Source organism: Patella vulgata, chromosome 4 (assembly GCF_932274485.2).
Source record: "Patella vulgata chromosome 4, xgPatVulg1.2, whole genome shotgun sequence".
In the NCBI taxonomy this organism is placed as follows: Eukaryota; Metazoa; Mollusca; class Gastropoda; family Patellidae; genus Patella; species Patella vulgata.
Genome location: NC_065882.2, coordinates 6,934,995 through 6,956,132, shown reverse-complemented (window position 1 = coordinate 6,956,132; position 21,138 = coordinate 6,934,995). Strand labels below are relative to the sequence as shown.

At 37.9% G+C, this 21,138-nt stretch overlaps 1 protein-coding gene across 5 annotated transcripts in view; it reads right to left on the bottom strand.

Moving 5' to 3' along the window:
* Positions 1-21,138, bottom strand: part of LOC126819095 (prostaglandin E2 receptor EP4 subtype) — an 83,635-nt gene that overhangs the window by 9,777 nt on the left and 52,720 nt on the right. Inside the window, exon 1 of one of the 5 annotated variants that reach the window (XM_050546947.2) lies at positions 8,581-8,694. The exons of 2 other annotated variants lie outside the window; for them this stretch is intronic. Coding sequence is in view for 2 of the 3 variants with exons in the window: in XM_050546941.2 (XP_050402898.1) it covers positions 3,067-3,113 (47 nt within the window). In the remaining variant the exon portion in view is untranslated. Of the gene's footprint in view, positions 1-3,066; positions 3,554-5,393; positions 5,495-8,580; positions 8,695-21,138 lie in introns of those variants that run through there. 2 more of the 5 variants (XM_050546943.1, XM_050546941.2) reach the window with 2 other exon arrangements.

Sequence of the window (21,138 nt, the reverse complement as noted above, 5' to 3'; positions counted from 1 at the left end):
GGCAACCCTACTTCTTATCACGTACATGTTGGGAATCGAATCCACGCCTCTTAATTCAATGACAGACCTTATGATGCAACGCACGTGTGTTAACAATTCGGCCAACCAACCTCCGGCTTTTAATTAAGTAATTTTGTCAGATGAATGTCTCCTAATTAAAAGCAACAGAGTGCGGATAGCTAGGCTTTTATTCTACTATTTATATAATTGATTTATAATGCATTCTTTGTCATACTTACATGAAAATGATATTAGTACGAAAATAAAACAAACCGGAAAACCAACTCTGATTCATATTGGTAAAATACTTTATGATATTATATTTTGTGTTTACAATTAAGCCTCTCCCTATGATGAGCTATCAGGTTTCAGGAAAAACAATCTCAACACCCTTAACAAAACATTTAGTTTTAAATATAACTTCCTGAAATCACTTGCGGGGCGATATAACCAATCAATTGCCTCGTCTCATATTTCAAGTGATTTGTTTTGATATAATATTGTGTAGATTGTTCATCGCTTGGTTAATGAAATGAAAACGAAATGAAATGGAGTTTAACGTCCTACTGTTCTGCTCCGACTGGGCTAATGAAGACGGGCATACGCCATACATTGTGCTATGAGGGAAATTTTGCCAGGATAGCGGCACTACGGTCTACTCGTATATCGAATTCCATCTGCCTGGGGATCTTTTACGTGTACACCAATGTATACACGGGACCTCGGTTTTTCGCCCCATACGAAAGACTAGACAGATGTCCTTGTCAGGCCCTCCGTCCTGCACCACTGACAAGTAGAAACCAAGCGTCTGAATCTGAAGTAGTAGTACGTTGTCTCCCCCACTGATGAACCCAGTGGTTAGTGGCATAGAACGGAATGAGACCACTGCGGATACCGAGGATGGTTCTCTGTGTACATAATTGAAGAAATTGCTCTGAGAATATGATTTTACAAACCAATGGCTTACACCATTATCTGATTCAATACATGACAGAAGCAAAGTTATAATTTAGGTATTACAACATCAAAGCAACCTTAATAATGTTAATAAACCACAGTAATGAATACATGAATTTATTAGATTACGAACCTGATTCACGAATAAATGAATAAATAAATGAATAAATAAATGAATAAATAAATGAACGAAGGATGGGAAAACAGATATCCCCTTTATAACAGGTCAAATTTTATCTGTCGAAGCAAATGAAATGAAATGATATGGGGTTTAACGTCCTACTGTTTTGCTCCGAACTGGGCTAATGAAGACAGGCATACGCCATACAGTGTGCTATGAGGGAAATTTTGCCAGTATAGCGGCACTACGGCCTACTCGTATATCGAATTCCAACTGTCAAGGGATCTTTTACGTGCACGCCAGGTGTACACCGGACCTCGGTGTTTCGTCCCATCCGAACGACTAGACAGCTGTCTAGAACCACGCCGGAAAATCTGGACGAACTTTCTCGGCCAATGCAGGGATCGGACACCCGACCTCTAGGCTAGCGAGCCAGCGTCTTACCCACTTAACCACCGTGACCCCCCTGTCGAATCAAGAATGAATGAATGAATGAATTCCAACATTACATCAGGTCAAAGTTATCTGTCGAATCAAGAATGAACGAATAAATGAATGAATGAATTCCCCTATTACAGCAGGTCAATGTTATCTGTCGAATCAAGAATCAATCGAGGAAGCAGTAATCGACTTGCTAGATAGGGAATAATGTACTACGAGATTTTCTTATCTTAGTATTTCCGGCATGACATCTGTTTAAGGGGGTTAATTCACATTTTCAAGATGGCTACTATGTTAAGAGAACCTTTCAACATTAAATATAACAAACATATCCGCGTTAGATTAGTTCCGATTCAAACTCGACATCAATTAAACAACAAGGTCTGTGTGCGTGCGAGCGAGAGAGAGAGAGAGCGAGAGAGAGAGAGAGAGAGGGGGTTTAACGTCCACTCGATACAAACTAGGTCATTTCGGAACTAACATATGGTTCAATTTTTTATTTCAATAATTCGCGTGCGCGTAGGGGTCTTTAGCAGTGGGAGGAAACCGGAGGACCCGGAGAAAACCACGAGGTTGGACAGGTGACCGTACTCCTTGTTACGTACATCAGGGGACTCGAAACCCCGCCAGTTGACTCAATGACAGACTTTATCATACAGCGCGCACGTGCTAACCATTCGGCCATCCAACCCCTCGCCCCCCCCCCCCCACACACACACACACATGGCTTGAACTCGAGTTTTATAATCCAATAACGGTATCTACCAACTTTACCTAAAGAAGCTAAATCGCTAATATTTAGGACCTAGAAATGGACACAAATGGATCGCAACGCATATAATAATGTAATATGAATGTATATAAACTGATTTACATTCAATCGTTTCCGTTTTTACTCTAATTTCAAATCAGTTATGTTCAGCGAAATACGCCAGAAGTCTCAGTCGAATGGCGATCTCTTGCGTCTGGTTATTCCAGTCTACACCGACATGCTCTCCAGTTAAGAATATACGGCCACCGTCTGACATGTCTTGTGGTATATATGTCTAGCCTCGTTCTTAGAGTCCCTTGTTGCAAATGGTGCTGAAACGCATAATGGTACACGATTCGTGTACTATAATGTAATCATTTTGCCTTAAATATTAGATATCAGAAGCCCATCTTTTCCCAGTAAGATTACAACATCAGTGTTGATTTAATGCCATTTCCAGTGATCTGAGACCAGAATCCGGTTCTAAAATAATGAATTAGAATGGGGGACTTTTACAGTCAAGGATCCATATGGGGGGGGGGGACATGCGCCGGATGCGCCCGCTCCCATTAGATCCGCCCGTGCATGGTATTTGTTGAAAAATAAAATATTGTACTAATTATTTTAAGGAGATAATCTGAAACCATTTCTGTTAATTTGTTTGTAAATATTATCAAAAAACTTCTACTAAATATTTATGTAGCGATTTAATTTCTTTAGCAAATACCATAATATAATACACAGATTTCTTTACCAGTATAGCTTCCCTATAAATAATATTTCTGTATTTACTTACTCTTCCATTTTGTCCAAGAAATGCTGTATCAATAAATTACAACACATAGTCTAAAAACACACCATATTTCGAAAACGCCAAAACAAAACGTTTTGGACCTATCAAACGCTCAACACCTTGATTTCTCCGTGTTTTAAAGGATCGCTAACAATGAATACACAATATTCCAAAAACGTTTTGGACCTCGAGAAGCACAGCAACTTGATTTCTCCGTGTTTTAAACGAATACTTCACACATTCTAAAAAATTCAAAACAAAACGTTTTGGACCTATCAAATGCTCAACAACTTGACTGCTAACAATGAATACACAATATTCTAAAAACATTTCTGACCTATCTCGAGAAAGTCAACACCTTGGTTTGTCCGTGTTTTAAACGATTACTAACAATGAATACTAATACATCTCGTTTCTAAATAGTGAGCACGATATACAGTAATATGAAATCTTCTAGCGTTCTAAAAGATCTTGATTCATATCCAACATGTATTCAACATGTATTTCTAATTTTTTCAGTAACTCATTAAATTAGTATTACATATGTTGTTAGGTTTTTTATTAACTTTCTGATTACTATTACACGTGTTAGTAAATATATCTATTCGAGTCATGTCGTGTCACTTTGTACTGGAGTCATATATGTTATATTTATAGCACGGCTTTCATGAGTTAACAGGTTTAACCAGAGGCCTATGGCCTCTGGTTAAACCTGTTAACGAACGTAGCATGCTATAAATGACTTGTAATATTGACACCTGCTCAACATGCTTGTTGTTATTGCACAGAAACCCCACCCACTTCTCTATATGATTTCTACTAAAACTAGTGTAAACCAGCAAAAGAGTGCAATAACATTGAACATGTCTAGTTATTGCACGGTTAAGCTCCACCCAATCTACTAGAGGGAAAACAATCTGCTTATTCAACGAAAAGAACAAAGGAAGATTTCCCGTCCATGTTACAAAATTATATATCTGCCGCTAGTTACATATTTTATTTCTACTCTGACATTTTCTCCCGGAAATAGACTTGACAGGCGTCGTGTGTATGTGACACAGGCGTGTGTCTTTTGTTTCCGGAATACGTGATACCATCACGTACAGTCGACATATCATTTCGAACTTTCGGGGGATTTTGAGCGTGTTGTTAAATGTCTACATGGACCGCGTGGATTGTTTTGTCCCATCCGAAAGACTAGACCCCTTTCTTCCGTTTTGCACCACTGACGATGGGGAAAAAGGGCTCGACTATCCCGAGGAGTTGTCTTAGCCAAACACAGGAATCATACACCAGACCTGTTGGAAATGAAATGAAATGAAATGGGGTTTAACGTCCGACTGTTCTGCTCCGACAGGGCTAATGAAGACGGGCATAAGGCGCATAAAGTGTGCTATGAGGGAAATTTTGCCCGGGTAGCGGCAGTATGCCCTTCTCTTACATAGAACTCCAACTGCCAAGGGATCTTTCACGTGCACGCCAATGTGTACACGGGACCTCGGTTTTCGGATCCTCCGAAAGACTAGAAAACTGTCCTTGCCAGGCCCTCCGTTCTGCAGCACTGACATGGGAAAAACAGGCCGGAAAATCCCGATGAACTTTTTCGGCCAACACCGGGATCGAACCCACGACCTCCAGGCTAGCGAGCCAGCGTTTTACGCACTTGACCTCCGTGGCTTCCTCAGACCTGTTGGTGAAAGATAGTCAGCGCCTTACAAACATACCTCGTGGGTTTTCTCCGGGTCCTCCGGTTTCCTCCCACTGCTAAAGATCCCTACGCGCAAGCGAATTATTGAAATAAAATTGAACCATGTGTTATACCCGAAATGACCTAGTTTGTGTGGAGTGGACGTTAACCCGCTCTCTCTCTCTCTCTCTCTCTCTCTCTCTCGACTAATTACCTTTAGTTAAGTCACCTCATGAGTTATATTCTGAACGGGGTCCACGATAGCTCAGTGAGTAAGGTGCTGGCTCAGTAACCAAGGGGCCGTGGTTCGATCCCGATGTTGGCCGAGACGGTTCCGTGGGATTTTCCAGCGTGGTTTCCCCTTGTCAGTGGTGAGGGATGGTGCCTGACAGCGTCTAATCGATAGGATGGAACAAAATCCGAAAATCCGAGGTCTTGTGTACACATTGGTGTGCACGTAAAATATTCCTTGGCAGTTGGAATTCTCTCTCTCTCTCTCTCTCGACCCCACCCTCTCTCTCGACCCCACCCTCTCTCTCTCTCTCTCTCTCTCTCTCGACCCCACCCTCTCTCTCTCTCTCATACAAACATAACTTCAGTAATGTGGAAAACCCTACGAACAAATAAAAAATAAAACACTTACATCTTATTTAAACTTATTGAGATATCATTTAAAACACAATGTATATATTTAAATCCATGTCTCACTCATCACGTCTTAAAACAAATATGGTCGTATCTTATATTTTATATTCTAACTGGCTTTATATAAGACCAAAACCCACGAACAAAACACATAAAAAATAAAACACTTATATCTTATTCAAACTTCTTGCCATATCATTTAAAACACATATATTTAAAAAGCAAATATCCCCGTATCTTATATATATATTCTGGCTGACTTTATATCAGCCCAAAACATTTCTATACACCCAGCACCTGTTTCTACAGGTTAAACTTTATCTTTTAAATGTTTACGTGGATTGAAAATACAAGATGTGTGATTAATAAATTATTCTATTTTACACCCTGTTTGAAATTTTTTACATCACGGAGATTAATAACACCAAATGTGTGATTAATAAATTATGTTGTTTTAAAACCAGTTTTATCATCTTTACATCTTTTTAAATTGAATAAAATAAAATAATAAAAGTTTGTGAGAGTTTCGTAAACATGTAAAATGAAGGTCATTCAAAATATCTTTTACGACTATCTATTAAAGAAGCATTATGTAACCCTGGCAGTTCTCGCTATAATAGTTCCCAAATAAATGAAATGAAATGAAATTGGGTTTAACGTCCTACTGTTCTGCTCCTAAACTGGGCTAATGAAGACGTGCATACGCCATAGAGTGTGCTATGAGGGAAATTTTGCCCGGGCAGCGACGCTACGACCTATTCTTTATCGAATTACAACTGCCAAGGGGCGGCAGGAATTTTTTACGTGCACGCCAATGTGTACACGGGACCTCGATTTTTCGTCCCATCCGAACGACTAGACAGCTGTCCTTTTCAGGCCCTCCGTCCTGCATCACTGACAAGGGTAAACCACGCCGGAAAATCTGGATGAACTTTCTCGGCCAATGCATGGATCGAACACCCGACCTCCAGGCTAGCGAGCCAGCGCATTACCCACTTAGCCACGTGATCCCACAGTTTCCAAATAGATAATAGAAAGGAAATAGGTCTCGATTATCCAGTTTTAAATAAAATCATTAGCAGCCAATCGCATTTAAATCTGTTGAAAATCAAAACCATCCGAGTTCTAGAGAGTTGATTATGGGCCTGGCGATGTGACGGTAATAAATAAAGTCTCGATTATCCAGTTTTAAATAAAATCATTAGCTACCAATCGTATTTAAATCCGTTGAAAATCAAAACCATCCGAAGTAGATCTAGAGAGTTGATTATGGGCCTAGCGTGCAATTAAATGTATATAATTATTTATATAACATTTGAGGCTAAACGAAAGATCTAAATTAGGCAGATTTAGCTCTTACATAATACATCTTTAAGGACGCCATGACCGCGAGTTTATGAAGTACTGTCAAACTTCTTTCCTTGTGTTTGTTTTCTTCGTGATCGTAATAACACTGCAGAATAAATGGTTCTAACAATTTTAGTGTTAAGCTGCAATGGCTTTGGAGGTTTCTCGTTCTCAATATTAATAGCTGCTTGGAATATCTGGGTGAGCCCTGTCCAGTCTCGCTCAACACCCTCTTTTATAACCGCCTAATTTCTGCACGTCGTAGATAGCCTTGACATTAATTTCCATTCCAAATATGGAATAAACCTCTTTATTTCACAAGACCAGAGGAAGACACGTTACCTTATTTGGTCTACCAACCATAGGAAAATAAATAGACAGAGGTTTTTTTTTTCTAAACAATATTTATTCACAGAAACTGGATTGGAGAACAGGCAAAAGCCTATATACCCCCTCTCCAGTGTATCAGTGTTTTTTTTATGTATAAATATATATTCCCGTTCATTAAAGATACATTATGGGAGGTTAGATAAAGAGATGTCAGTTCTCACCCTAATAGTTAAAAACTAGATACTGTAAGGTGAATTTGCTGAATATTTCAGTCAAATTGATCCACTATGAACCGAGATTTTAGCGGTTGAATTTTCGGCCTAGCCTCGATCATCATTACTAAAGTCGGTAGGATAAATAAAAACAGTCTCGATTATCCACTTCATGATTAAATTATGAATGGAAGTCGAACAGGAAATCGGAACTTAATCCAATAAACATCGCAGCCTAGCGATGCCATCGAGAGTTGATTATGGTCTGGATAAGTTAATTAATGTAAAATTTAAAATTATTTAGATAACACTTCAGGCCTAAAGAAAGACTTGCAATAGGCAGATTTAGCTCTTGCATAATGTATGTTTAAGTACGTGTGATTTGACTCTATAGACAGAGTGAAGCAACAATTTTTCAAAGAACCAATATTGTCTTAAGGACCAAAGATCTGACCGGTTGTAGTACTAAAAGGACGCGTCAGAGATCGTACAAGCGGTTTTTGACCTTATGACGTCAGACATTTGATTAACCAATCAGCATTGATGTTACTATTGGATTACCCAAAATTCCGTGCAAAACACGCCTAAAGTTCGCCGTAACATACCGTGTCATTGGTTAATCTCACACACCATTCAGAACACGTCAATGATAACAACTCTTCCAGATCCTAGTGTAGTAAAGATAAGTAAAACGATCTTTTGAACCATAAAAACGATCTGTGTTTTAATCAGATTGCAAAAGTTGAATCTCTAACAGGAATATCAGACCAAAAATGGTTCAATTCCGTTCAGTATTTACAAAGTTATGACGAATTGAAAATTCCATCTATATTGCTCCTTATGTACTATCTATATTTACCGTGAACTAAATTGATGGGCCTGTTTCGAATCTGATGGAATCCAACCCGGGAGATTATTTAGCGTTGGTACTGATTGTGTGGGTTTTTGGGTTGTTTTTTTTTTAAATGTTAAATAATCAATCTAAGTACATATTGGTTTGACAAATTAATATTTTCGGAAATTTGCAAATCACGCAGCGTTATAAAAGGCCTACTCACAAAATGGGACAGTAATTCTATTTGCGTTTCAGAAGATTTCAATGCTGGGAACGCAATGTACTTACTGTCAAACAGGGTCGATCGAACAGTCCTGTTCACACTATGGAAAGGGTAATATAATTTCTGTGAACAGTTTGTCGTCATTATATTTACATAACATTCATAGACCATTATAAAAATGAAACTGTCGGTGATAAAGTTATAAGGCTGACATTCTTATAAACCCAATGGTACATACCATCAACACCCTCAATCAGTAAGACCGCCATGACTGTCATCACCATGGTAATTGTAAATACACCGTATTCCACAATCCTTCCTTTAAGAATTACTATGCACAAAGACTTCTGTAAATTTTTTAAATAGTTTCTATGATTTTATATGCGAATATTTTATTTTGAATTAAAATATAGCCCTGATTATAAACTCGGTACATACCATGGCTGTCATCACCATGGTAATTGTAAATACACCGTATTCTAAACCTTCCGTTAAGAATTACTACGCACAAAGACTTCTGTGAGGTTTTTTAATTTTTCCTAAGACTTTAGACGCAAATATTTTATTATCTTGAGCTAAGATATAGCCTGACTATAAATGTCAATGCCACCATTAAACCTTGCGTAATAAAACAGATCCCAAAAACATCCGGCCATACAGGTAGAAAAACTGTAACTTTATGATGTAAGCAAATCGGGGTTATCCGGTGCATTTAACAGCGCAGAATCTTAAAGAAGACTACGCATGTACCGATGAAAGAGTACTGGTTTTTACGACTTCGACCGCAGTAAACTCAATGTACTCTGCGCATGACCACTATTAAAGTAATTAAATATACTAAGGTCATTAATAAGTGAATATTTTAAAATGGAATGAATGAATATTAAACAGGTTTACATGGTCACGGTTCATACACGTGTCATCCTCTCAAATTCCAAATGGCCTTGTCTTGTACTAATTTCGAGTTTTAATTCGGCGTACTGTGTGGAGGCGAAATCAGAGCTCTAACCAAGTGCACCTTGGCGTATACGGAAAGAACCCGTAAAAAACGCCACTGCCGAGGCAAAATGTCCCCCATAGCCTAAAAGGTAGGTCATTGAACTGTAAGTCATATTACAGAAAAGTATATTTCATTTTATACAAGGGAAATATTAAAATAAAAAGAAATACAAACTTACAGTATTGTAAAAGTATTGCCATATCATCCAGTCGACAATTGAATCAACTACAAGAAGCAAATCGAAACCACGCCATTTGATCGATTCAATGACAGACCTTACTATGTAACGCGCACGCGTTAACTACTCACCCCACTCCACCCTTCAACTATTGGCGGTCTTAAGCATAACACAGATTTAGACCGGACCCTACGCAAGCATTAAAAAGGAAAATATTGGGAAAAAAACTTACCGTGTATAGTAAACCTATTGCCATATCACCCAGTCCTACTATCATATCAACTGAGTTGAAAAGATTTAGACCCGACCCTAGAGGTTTTATTGCTTGTAATCTATAGCCTATGTAAATACTGTTACAGTCATTTCATCATATAAATGTCATTAAAATACGTCAGTTGTACCTTGAGAGGTCTGTACACATAAAAGCCCGATCATTTATACCCCGGTTCAACCAGTAAAACAATTCTACACAGACGTGGGTAATAAACTTAGAATACACGATCAAAGGTTAGTGGTGGAATAAATTTAAATACCATTGTCGTTTTCTATTAGTACTCAAACTAGAAAAAATAACGTCATCTTAACATGAGAGGATAGATCGATCGGGCCGATGAAGGCAGGTATACCTGTTCCGTAACAGGCTTTCCACTGAAAAGGTAAACCTTCTGGTGGGGGGGGGGGTGGAGACTACCGCCCTGCACCACTGACAAGGTAAACTTTTTCCCCCCGAACAGAGGTGGTGGGAGGCCGAATGTTTACCGCGTCCGCGTGAAATCACAAGGTCTTTAATTGAGTCTTTAACGGGATTTCGATTCCCGCTTGTAAGTGACAAGGAGTAGGGTTGCCTGTCCGTCCTCGTGGGTTTTCTCCCACTGCTAAAGACCCCTGCGCGAAAGCGAATTATTGAAATAAAATTGAACAATGTGTTAGTCCCGAAATGACCTATTCCCGAAATGACCTACTCTCTCTCTCTCTCTCTCTCTCTCTCTCTCTCTCTCTGCGCGTGGATAGATCTGTCTGGGTCAACACCGGGTTGGAATCCAGGATCTATTAGAAAATGAGCCCGCGTCACCCACCATGCTCGTTTTGCCTACATGACTTCGTATGATATAAGCAAGGTATCTAAAACAAAGCTACATTATTGCCATATTTACATACCGTTACATACTGCCACTTCAAAGGGGGAGGGGGGATGTTATATTTATATTTACATCCTGTTACATACTGCCACTTCAAAGGGGGAGGGGGGATGTTATATATATCTTTACATCCTGTTACATACTTCCACTTTAAAGGGTAATATTTTGAGGGGGAGGGGGGATGTGATATATATACTTACATCCTGTTACATACTGCCACTTTAAAGGGTAATATTTTTAGGGGGAGGGTGGATATTATATTTATATTTACACCCTGTTACATACTGCCACTTTAAAGGGTAATATTTTAAGGGGGGGGGGCATATTATTAAGTCGTCGTCAATCCCCAAATTACTCAATTTTCTTGTAATATTCCTGGAACTACATGCGTACCTTCATGATTATGTAAGGAATTCTGTGAACGTCTTGATGACGTTTTAACTTATATAAATATCGTCTGTTTATGATAAACAGCACACCTGTAATCGCGGATGTTTTTAATCTTTTTATATCATCATTAGATAAATGAAGAAAAAGAATTACCTGTGCTTACGTTTAATTGGTCCCCAAAATATAGGATCGGACGTGTAAAGGTAAACACCATTTTGTTTTTGGCTCAAAATAACAGACATTAGATACCTCGTCATCTACAACATCATTTTCTTTTCACAACTTTGCAGGCGTGCAATCTGTAATTTTGTTTTTAGCTTATATATGCCTTTTTTTAATTTAAAAAGGCAAGTTCAGACAAAATTGTTTGAAAATCTTCCCTGTTGGGATAAAGTGTTTTCGCGTACTTATTAAGGTGGAAAAGTACCATTTCACAAAATCTGCCAAAAATAGTATATTTAGAAGTTAGCATTAACAAGAAACTGAATAAAGTGGGACAACTGGGCAGTCTGTTCACAAAACTTGATTAAAGACAAAAAGATAACTGTAGAATTTACAACAGAAAACTCTATCAAGAAAACTATAGAATACTTTCCTTTAGAAATTTTAGCATAAATCTATAGGAAAAATTATAGGATTTGAACTACTAAGACTGTAGAATATTTTGGGTCGTTATTTACTACAGGTCACCAAAACTTCTGCAGAATACTATAGAATTGCATCCTATAGAAAATGGTATAGCCACCGTCCCCCAACTCTCTAGAATGTTGCAAGATAAGATTTTATTGTATCATTGCATCCACCAAGGATACAATATACAGTTTAAACAAAAGTTGATCATACAATTATAACATAACATCTGGGCTGGTCATTTATGAAATGAAATGAAATGAAATGGAGTTTAACGTCCTACTGTTCTGCTCCTAACCTGGGCTAATGAAGACGGGCATACGCCATACAGTGTGCTATGAGGGAAATTTTGCCCGGACAGCGGCACTACGGCCTACTCTTATATCGAATTCCAACTGCCAAAGGATCTTTTACGTGCACGCCAATGTGTACACGGGACCTCGGTCTTTCGTCCCATCTGAACGACTAGACAGCTTTCCTTGTCAGCCCCTCCGTCCTGCATCACTGACAAGGGAGAACCACGCCGGAAAATCTGGATGAACTTTCTCGGCAGGGATCGAACACCCGACCTCCAGGCTAGCGAGCTAGCGTCTTACCCACTTAACCACGTGATCCCCTGGTCATTTATGGATGTACAATGTGATATAATAAGTCTATAAGCATCAAGAGATGGTCTGTATAATGGACATGCAGAGAAAGAGAGAGAGAGACGGGGTTTAACGTTCACTCGACACAAACTAGATCATTTCGGGACTAACATATGGTTTTTAATTTTATTTCAATAATTCGCATGTGCGTAGGGGTCTTTAGCAGTGGGAGGAAACCGGAGGACCCGGAGAAAACCCATGAGGTTGGACAGGTGACCGTACTCCTTGTTACGTACAACCGAAGATTCGAAACCACGCCAGTTGACTCAATGGCAGGCCTTATGATACAGCGCGTACGTGCTAACCATTCGGCCATCCAACCCCCCTTGAAAATGTATAGAATTCTATAGAAAAGTACACTGGTATTCTATAGAGTATACTTCGACTAACAGTCGACTAATGTCATCGTTAAACCGATAACGGAGTCCAACACCTTCTATACGTTAAATATAATGGCAAGTTAACGACGTGTTAAGTGTTCACAGGGCTTCCAGTAACAGACTTTCTCTCCCTGTTACAGATATATAACGATCCCTTAACTACATGTTAACGAGCTGTTAACATTGTTAAAATTTAACGGGGCTTTGAACAACCGGCCACAGAACACTAAAATTGACATCAGAATATTAAAAATGAACAAGTTATTAAGTTTTCATATACATATAGCCAAGTATATGCAAAATAGAGCCTTTGAATACCGATTTAAGGTAAGACACTTGGTTTAGTGGAAACATTATGTATTTTTACTTAACTTAAAGAAAACCTTTGAATACGACCCAGAAGACTATAATTGACATGTACTGTGATAAGAGGAATCAGAATGATAGAAATGAAAAAGTTGTTGAGATATTCGGCTAAAAATGGATTTATTTGAATAAATCAAACGATATTATTTAAAACCAACGGCACTTGTTCACCTTATTGCACTAGCATCCCCATTTTTGTTCCTCAACCTATATATATATATATATATATATATCCAAAATTATTAGCACAACCGCAAAGCTGCACTACTTTGTTTCACGGTAAATGATGAAAAGATAAAAAAAAAGGTATGCCGACACAAACTGATTTCAGCACTGGTTTAATAACATTTTAACATTTTAAAGTACTTTTCGTCCGTCTTGGGACTATTCATAAATAATGTAATTGTATAAAGATGGACAGTATAGTATATTTATACATATTTACATAGTAACACTGTGGTTTTAATTGGCTATAGTTACCATTGTCTATGGTTACATAGTATATCGTTAACTAATAGAAACATGTACACACATGTGTTAATCTGTAGTATATGGGGTTCAATTTATGAACAATGAGTTTAAGATAATCATGGGATAGATTTAAGAAAATTAATGAAGCTAATGGCCAATTGTTACTTATTGACTATTAAGTCGAGGAACATATTTTTTAATAAAATGGTTTTCCATTAATTTCCTTTTCGTGGTGTCATCGACTTTCATTTTATAAAAAGGGAAAATTTGGAATTTTACTTGTAGGTGTTGTGCACATTTAAAAATATGTCTATTTACAAATAAGGGCCCATTTTCAATATTACAATCCCGTCGATGGTTGCGTACTCTATCCCGTAGATGCGTGGACGTCTCCCCTATGTAAAAATTTAGACACCCATTGCAAGTCAAGACATATATGAGATTTTTTGTGTCACAATTCATATTGTCGTTGACACTAAATGTAAACTTAGGAAAATTATATTTGCTATTTGGCGTAATATGGTCGCAACATTTACATCGAAGATCCGGGCATTTAGATACATAAAAGCCGGTCCTTGTGATAGATGAATTGAATTTTGCTTTGGTTAGGAGACGCTTCAGATTAGGTGGCTGTCTTTGTGATTTAATGAATTGAACCTTATCAAATTTAAATATATATATATATATATATATATTTTAATTTACAAAGGTAAATAAAGAAGAGTACAGCTTGTTTGAAAACCTTCGCTGCGGGGAAACAAAATTTTCTTCCGTTCAATTTTGTTTCAATACGGATATGAATAAAGAAAATGAAATGAAATAGGGTTTAACGTCCTACTTTCTACAAAAGGTAAGTCTTTATATCCCCTGGCTTAGATTCAATAGGATTAACCCAGGTGCAAACACGTCGCACGAATGCCCTTGGCGGCAACAAAGGGTAATCTAAGACACCTAAGGCGGTTCATTCCCGGAATGCCGGCAGGCTGTTAATCCGTTAATTAATCAAAAATCGATACTTTTTTTAAAACTTGTCACTCAGTTATAGTGAGGACTGTTCAGGGCTAAATCTGTTTGTTAAGGTCAGCTCAATTATTGCCAAGGCCGTTGAGATGTAAATAGGGTTAGGGCACATTAGGGTAAGCATTGGGGCTAGGTTCAGGGATAGGGTTAAGATTGGGAAACAATTGAGGTGGCCTTATATCATTTAGTACTAACCTAACGTTGAGTGTTAATGAGCTTGATCCTTATTAAATATGATTTCGAATCCCCGGTTGTACGTGACACGGAGTAGGGTTGCCTGTCCAACCTCGTGGGTTTTCTTCGGGTCCTCCGGTTTCCTTCCACTGCTAAAGACCCCTACGCGCAAGCGAATTATTGAAATAAAATTAAACCATATGTTAGTCCCGAAATGACCTAGTTTGTGTCGAGTGGACGTTAAACCCCATTTCTCTCTCTCTCCTTATTCAATAAACCTCAATATTTAATGACGGTCTGAACAGAGTTTATTCCGGCTTTATGCCTTCAAACATGAATTCAATTCACCTTATTAAAGTTGGTATTCTAAGTTAAACAAACTGACGACATGCCATCCTAATATTTACAAATTCATCAACTTGTCCATAACAAGAACAATCCTTTTGTCGAAATCACCATCTCCTAAATATTATTCAGTGGTACCAAAAAGCCTCGAGTAAAGAAATATTGACAGCTTGATTCAAGAATTGACCATTTAAAAGTAGGTCAAAACTGTCCTGTCGCTGCTATGCTAGGCGAATTAGGAATGTTTCCAGCTATAATTAAGCGTCAAATAATAATAATAAGATATTGGTTCAAATTATTGAAGGAAAATAATTCATTATTATCTACTGTTTATACTCTTCTATATAATGATTTGCTACGTGGTTCTTTAAACTGGGCAGCTAAAATAAAATTAATTTTAAATAACGTGAGGTTTTCCTATATATGGGATCATCAAAATGATTTTGATGTATCAATTTTATCACAAATAGAACTTCGTATAAAAGATCAGTTTTAGCAGAAATGGTTTGCCACAGTAGAAGACTCACGCGTAAACTACGGTTTTATAAATTATATAAAACTATTCATTATGGCTGATGATGTATAAAATTCTCGCCAGATAATCGTGGGGTCCCTCTCTCTCTCTCTCTCTCTCTCTCACTCTCACTCTCTCAGGCATAGCATAAAGCACCACCACACACCATATAAAACGTGTACCGAATGCAAACTTCTTTTTATTCAAATTAAATAACAAAACGGAAAAATGTCACCACGTATAGACAATTTGACTCAAATCTCCATTAACAATTGAAATTAATACGGTAATAACTAAATTAGACCACGTACTGTGTGTTTCCTAGGAAAACAGACATTCTGGATAGTAGCGGATAAATTCTATTAGCTTAATAATAAACCACCTCACGCTGGTATAATCCTGGGTTTAGAACGATGTTCTACTAGACCAAAACATCTACTTAACCAAATTACAAGGCGAATAGTTTTACAACAGTAGATAGTCCAGTGTTGTACTATCACATTAAACATCTATATTAGATCATTTTAAATTTATTTCCAACCCACATCAACAAGCTAACACCGGTTTCAACCAATCTTAAAGTGGTTTTAACCCCTTGGAAATTTTAAATTTATTTCAAACCTACATCAACAAGCTAACACTAATTTCAACCAATCTGTGCGGGATCTCATATTGAAAATTTTAAATCTATTTCAAACCCACACATCAACAAACTGACACCGGTTTCAACCAATCTGTGCGGGATCTCATATTGAAAATGTTTAATCTATTTCAAACCCACACATCAACAAACTGACACCGGTTTCAACCAATCTGTGCGGGATCTCATATTGAAAATGTTTAATCTATTTCAAACCCACACATCAACAAACTGACACCGGTTTCAACCAATCTTTACGGGATCTCATATTAAAGGGGTTTTAACTCCTTGAAAAATTTTAATCTATTTCAAACCCACATCAACAAACTAACACCGGTTTCAACCAATCTTTACGGGATCTCATATTAAAGAGGTTTTAACTCCTTGAAAATTTTTAATCTATTTCAAACCCACATCAACAAACTAACACTAATTTCAACCAATCTGTGCGGGATCTCATATTGAAAATTTTAAATCTATTTCAAACCCACACATCAACAAACTGACACCGGTTTCAACCAATCTTTACGGGATCTCATATTAAAGGGGTTTTAACTCCTTGAAAATTTTTAATCTATTTCAAACCCACATCAACAAACTAACACCGGTTTCAACCAATCTTTACGGGATCTCATATTAAAGAGGTTTTAACTCCTTGAAAATTTTTAATCTATTTCAAACCCACATCAACAAACTAACACTAATTTCAACCAATCTGTGCGGGATCTCATATTGAAAATTTTAAATCTATTTCAAACCCACACATCAACAAACTGACACCGGTTTCAACCAATCTTTACGGGATCTCATATTAAAGGGGTTTTAACTCCTTGAAAATTTTTAATCTATTTCAAACCCACATCAACAAACTAACACCGGTTTCAACCAATCTGTGCGGGATCTCATATTGAAAATGTTTAATCTATTTCAAACCCACACATCAACAAACTGACACCGGTTTCAACCAATCTTTACGGGATCTCATATTAAAGGGGTTTTAACTCCTTGAAAATTTTTAATCTATTTCAAACCCACACATCAACAAACTGACACCGGTTTCAACCAATCTGTGCGGGATCTCATATTGAAAATGTTTAATCTATTTCAAACCCACACATCAACAAACTGACACCGGTTTCAACCAATCTTTACGGGATCTCATATTAAAGGGGTTTTAACTCCTTGAAAATTTTTAATCTATTTCAAACCCACATCAACAAACTAACACCGGTTTCAACCAAACTATAAAGGATCTCATTAGCCCCTTGAAAATTTTAAACCCGCATCAATAAACTAACACCAGTTGCAACCAATCTCTACGGGATCTCATATTAAAGGGGTTTTAGCACTTTGAAAATGAAGTGTATCACTTTTTAGGAACAAACGTTTGTCTGGATATGAAATGGGGTTTTGTGGTGTAGTTTTTCTGCGCCAACAGGGTTAATGACCACGGGTACACGTGCCATGTAGTGCAGTGTAGTGATGTTGCCTCTTTAACCAACTCAAATCAATTTCAATCATTTTGATTGGTGTAACCCGACACACACTAACTTCATTCATCGTTGTTTTTTTTGTTTTTTAGGTGATCTCGCCCACCCGAATGTCGGCCCCATTTGTTAATAAGATTACAGTGATGAATAGCCTGACAGCAAGACGTACGTCCTTGGGGAGAATAATAACAAATAAAAAATGTGTACATATAAACGTGACGTAATACAGTTAACCTTGAGGTCACGAAATCTCAAGGACGCTGGTTAATCTAACGTTTTTCCTTTTTGCAACTTAATGGCATAGGCCGCTTGGTGTGTATTATGGGGAACATTTAGTCCAGGCAGCGCCTACCCTTCAACGCATTCTAACTGACCCGAAGAAAACCCACGAGGTTGGACAGGCGACCCTACTCCTTGTCACGTACAACCGGGTAATCGAAACAACGCCACGTACAACCGGGTAATTCAATGACAGACCTTATGATACAGCGCTACCCCCCCCCCCCCCCCCACTCCACCTTATATAGAATGAAATGAATGAAGGAAATGAGGCATGACTCCTAGTAACTAACTGAGTTGATTCTACTCACCCATGAGAATAGTTCATATACATCTTTTTAAATTTCTTTGTAAAGTTTCAGTTCCAGCAATTCAATAAAACACTGGTGTCATGAAAGTGGAAATGGTCACAAATAAATCCCGCAAACTGTTACAAGACAGACATATTCCATCCAGACATAGTCACATAAAATAATTTGAGTTCATAACACTAAATTGTCTCTTGACAGCTTCCAAGTCGTGGACTCGCGATAAATCACAGTTTTCCAGCTAATTCACTATTTTATACGAAACCAACCACGTATCAGATGCAATTAAACGGTACTGTCCAATCAACTAACAGACTAGCCGCTGACATACCAACATAAACTGTCCACAAACCATATTAATATATCCATCTATCTCTTGGGTTTTAGAAATTGGCATTTAAATCGTACCCGACCAGTATTAGTTAATTCCAACCGGCAACGCGAAGTGATTGGTGAGTTATCGTAATTAGTCGATTTTAAATATTTAAGCCATGATCATTTTTAGCTTTTGTTATCAAGTGATTAACTAACATGGAAATTAATCAGTTACCGACGTGTGCCGATTTAATGAAACACGTGCTTATCGTTCTAATAGAATATATAGACCGAGCTGTTGTTCAATTATAAGCTTGTTTAATCAGGTGTGGAGCAGAATAAATAGGATTTATTGACTAATAAATACCTCGTCTATTGGATAGATAATGGAAAATATATTACTGTAGAAAATAACAAGCCCATAACAAAGCCATATTAATATATTTGTTTTTAAATATATTATCTACCTGTGATTCCTAATGAGATAGCTATTTTACAGACCTTTCAAGCTGGGTTTAGTTCACTGCGTTCATCCATACATGATAAAGGCTTATCAATAGGGATTTAGCTCATTGATTCATCGAGGGTTCTTTTTGCGAATGACTAACCAGCTGTTTCTGTCAGGCCCTACTTCCTGCACAACTGACAAGGAGAAAGCACGTCGGAAAATCCCGATGAACTCTCTTGGCCAATGCAGGGATCGGAAGCTTCCAAACAGAGCGAAAGACCTGCAATAGGCAGATTTAGCTCTTGCATAATGTATATTTAATAGATTATGAAAATGGCTTAACGTTTCAACACAATAAAACATATTCAGCCCCTAGAGTTCTTTCCTGGCAATGATAGGGTGACCCACCATAAATAAATATCTCCATATATCTCGACAATTACGCCACAATATTTATATATATGCCAAGCCCCAAATCAGTTTCACACAATTATAGTCACTAAATAAACGATCATGTTGTACTTAATAAGCTATGACAATTAATCATGTATAAATAATAGACTGAAAACTGGTTCCAAGAGTCGTCCCTAACATCCAGACACTTTTGAGTAAAAGATAGGTTACGTGCCCTTGTTTTGAAATTAGTCTCGCTTAACCAGTCTATCGACCATTCTACGTCTGATTGACAGGTCGGGATAATCAAGACTACTTTTTTACTAAACATAACAGAAAGCTAGAACAAGAAATTGAATTTAGAAATAAGCACATTAGGTAGCTCAACAATCGTTTTAAGAAGCTTGTAAAAGTAAAATGAAACTACTGCTAGTATCATGTTCCTGTCTAACCCGAGTGATTCAGAGATATTATTTGTACTAAACCAAAAGATGCCGCTCTTAACGGTACAGTTAATATAAAGCGATTTAAAAAATGAAACGAACGTAATTTCTAAATCTGCTGTAATAACCAAGAAGCTTAATTTTACTGCTATTCAAAATCGTCAACAATAAATTTTTTACGGCTGTAATAGTTGATAGATTTGTAGAGAATTGCACGTGCAAGGGCTATTTATAGTATCATACTGTCAGAAAGTTGGTCTCGGCACGGCGAATGTGCACGCTTCAGTGGTAGTCTCGAACTATCAGCGGTGGACTGTATTTCTGTCAGTACATGGGTCACCCTAGCAATGAGACGCCGCATTAACTCACCTACCTGAAGATCCCAGATTCGCTCCCGGTGTGGTTTCCTCTTGTCAGTGGTGCAGGTCTAGGGCCCTGGCAAGGATACACGTCTAGTCGTTCGGATAGGACAAAAAATAACGCAGTCCCGTGTACATAAAACTAAATAACCCTCTATATATGTATCTGCCGATTAGTGATCAGTCAATATTTAAACCCACATGATTAGACTGTTACGAGGGAACCAAGGTGGCTAAGCGGGCAAAACGCTGGCTCGCTAGCCTGGAGGTCAGTTGCTCATTCCATTTAGCCTGTTACGACAACGAGTTATAAAGCTTATCTCGATTTGCAATCTCTCAATTTGTATTCATAGGTACCCGTTTAGGTGTTTTTAATGTTTATGATGGGGGGTTGGATGGCTGAATGGTTAGCGTGCGCGCTGTATCGTAAAGTATGTCATTGAGTCGACTGGCGTGGTTTCGAATCCCCGGTTGTACGTGACAAGGAGTAGGGTCGCCTGTCCAACCTCGTGGGTTTTCTCCGGGTCCTCCGGTTTCCTCCCACTGCTAAAGACCCCTACGCGCAAGCGAATTATTGAAATAAAATTAAACCATGTTAGTCCCGAAATGACCTAGTTTGTGTCGAGTGGACGTTAAACTCCATTTCTCTCTCTCTCTCTCTCTCTCTCTCTCTCTCTATTATGCTTATGATATTACAGTATGTATTATTATACAACGTGTGATTCGGGAATAAACTTGGTTACGCCTCAGTGGTGTTTAATTAACTTGGTTTATATTTCAGACCAAGGATTATACAACACAATGACTCCTTTATCTCTATGGGTAGAAGTGTTTAATTGTGAAAAGAAATGAAATGAAATGAAATGG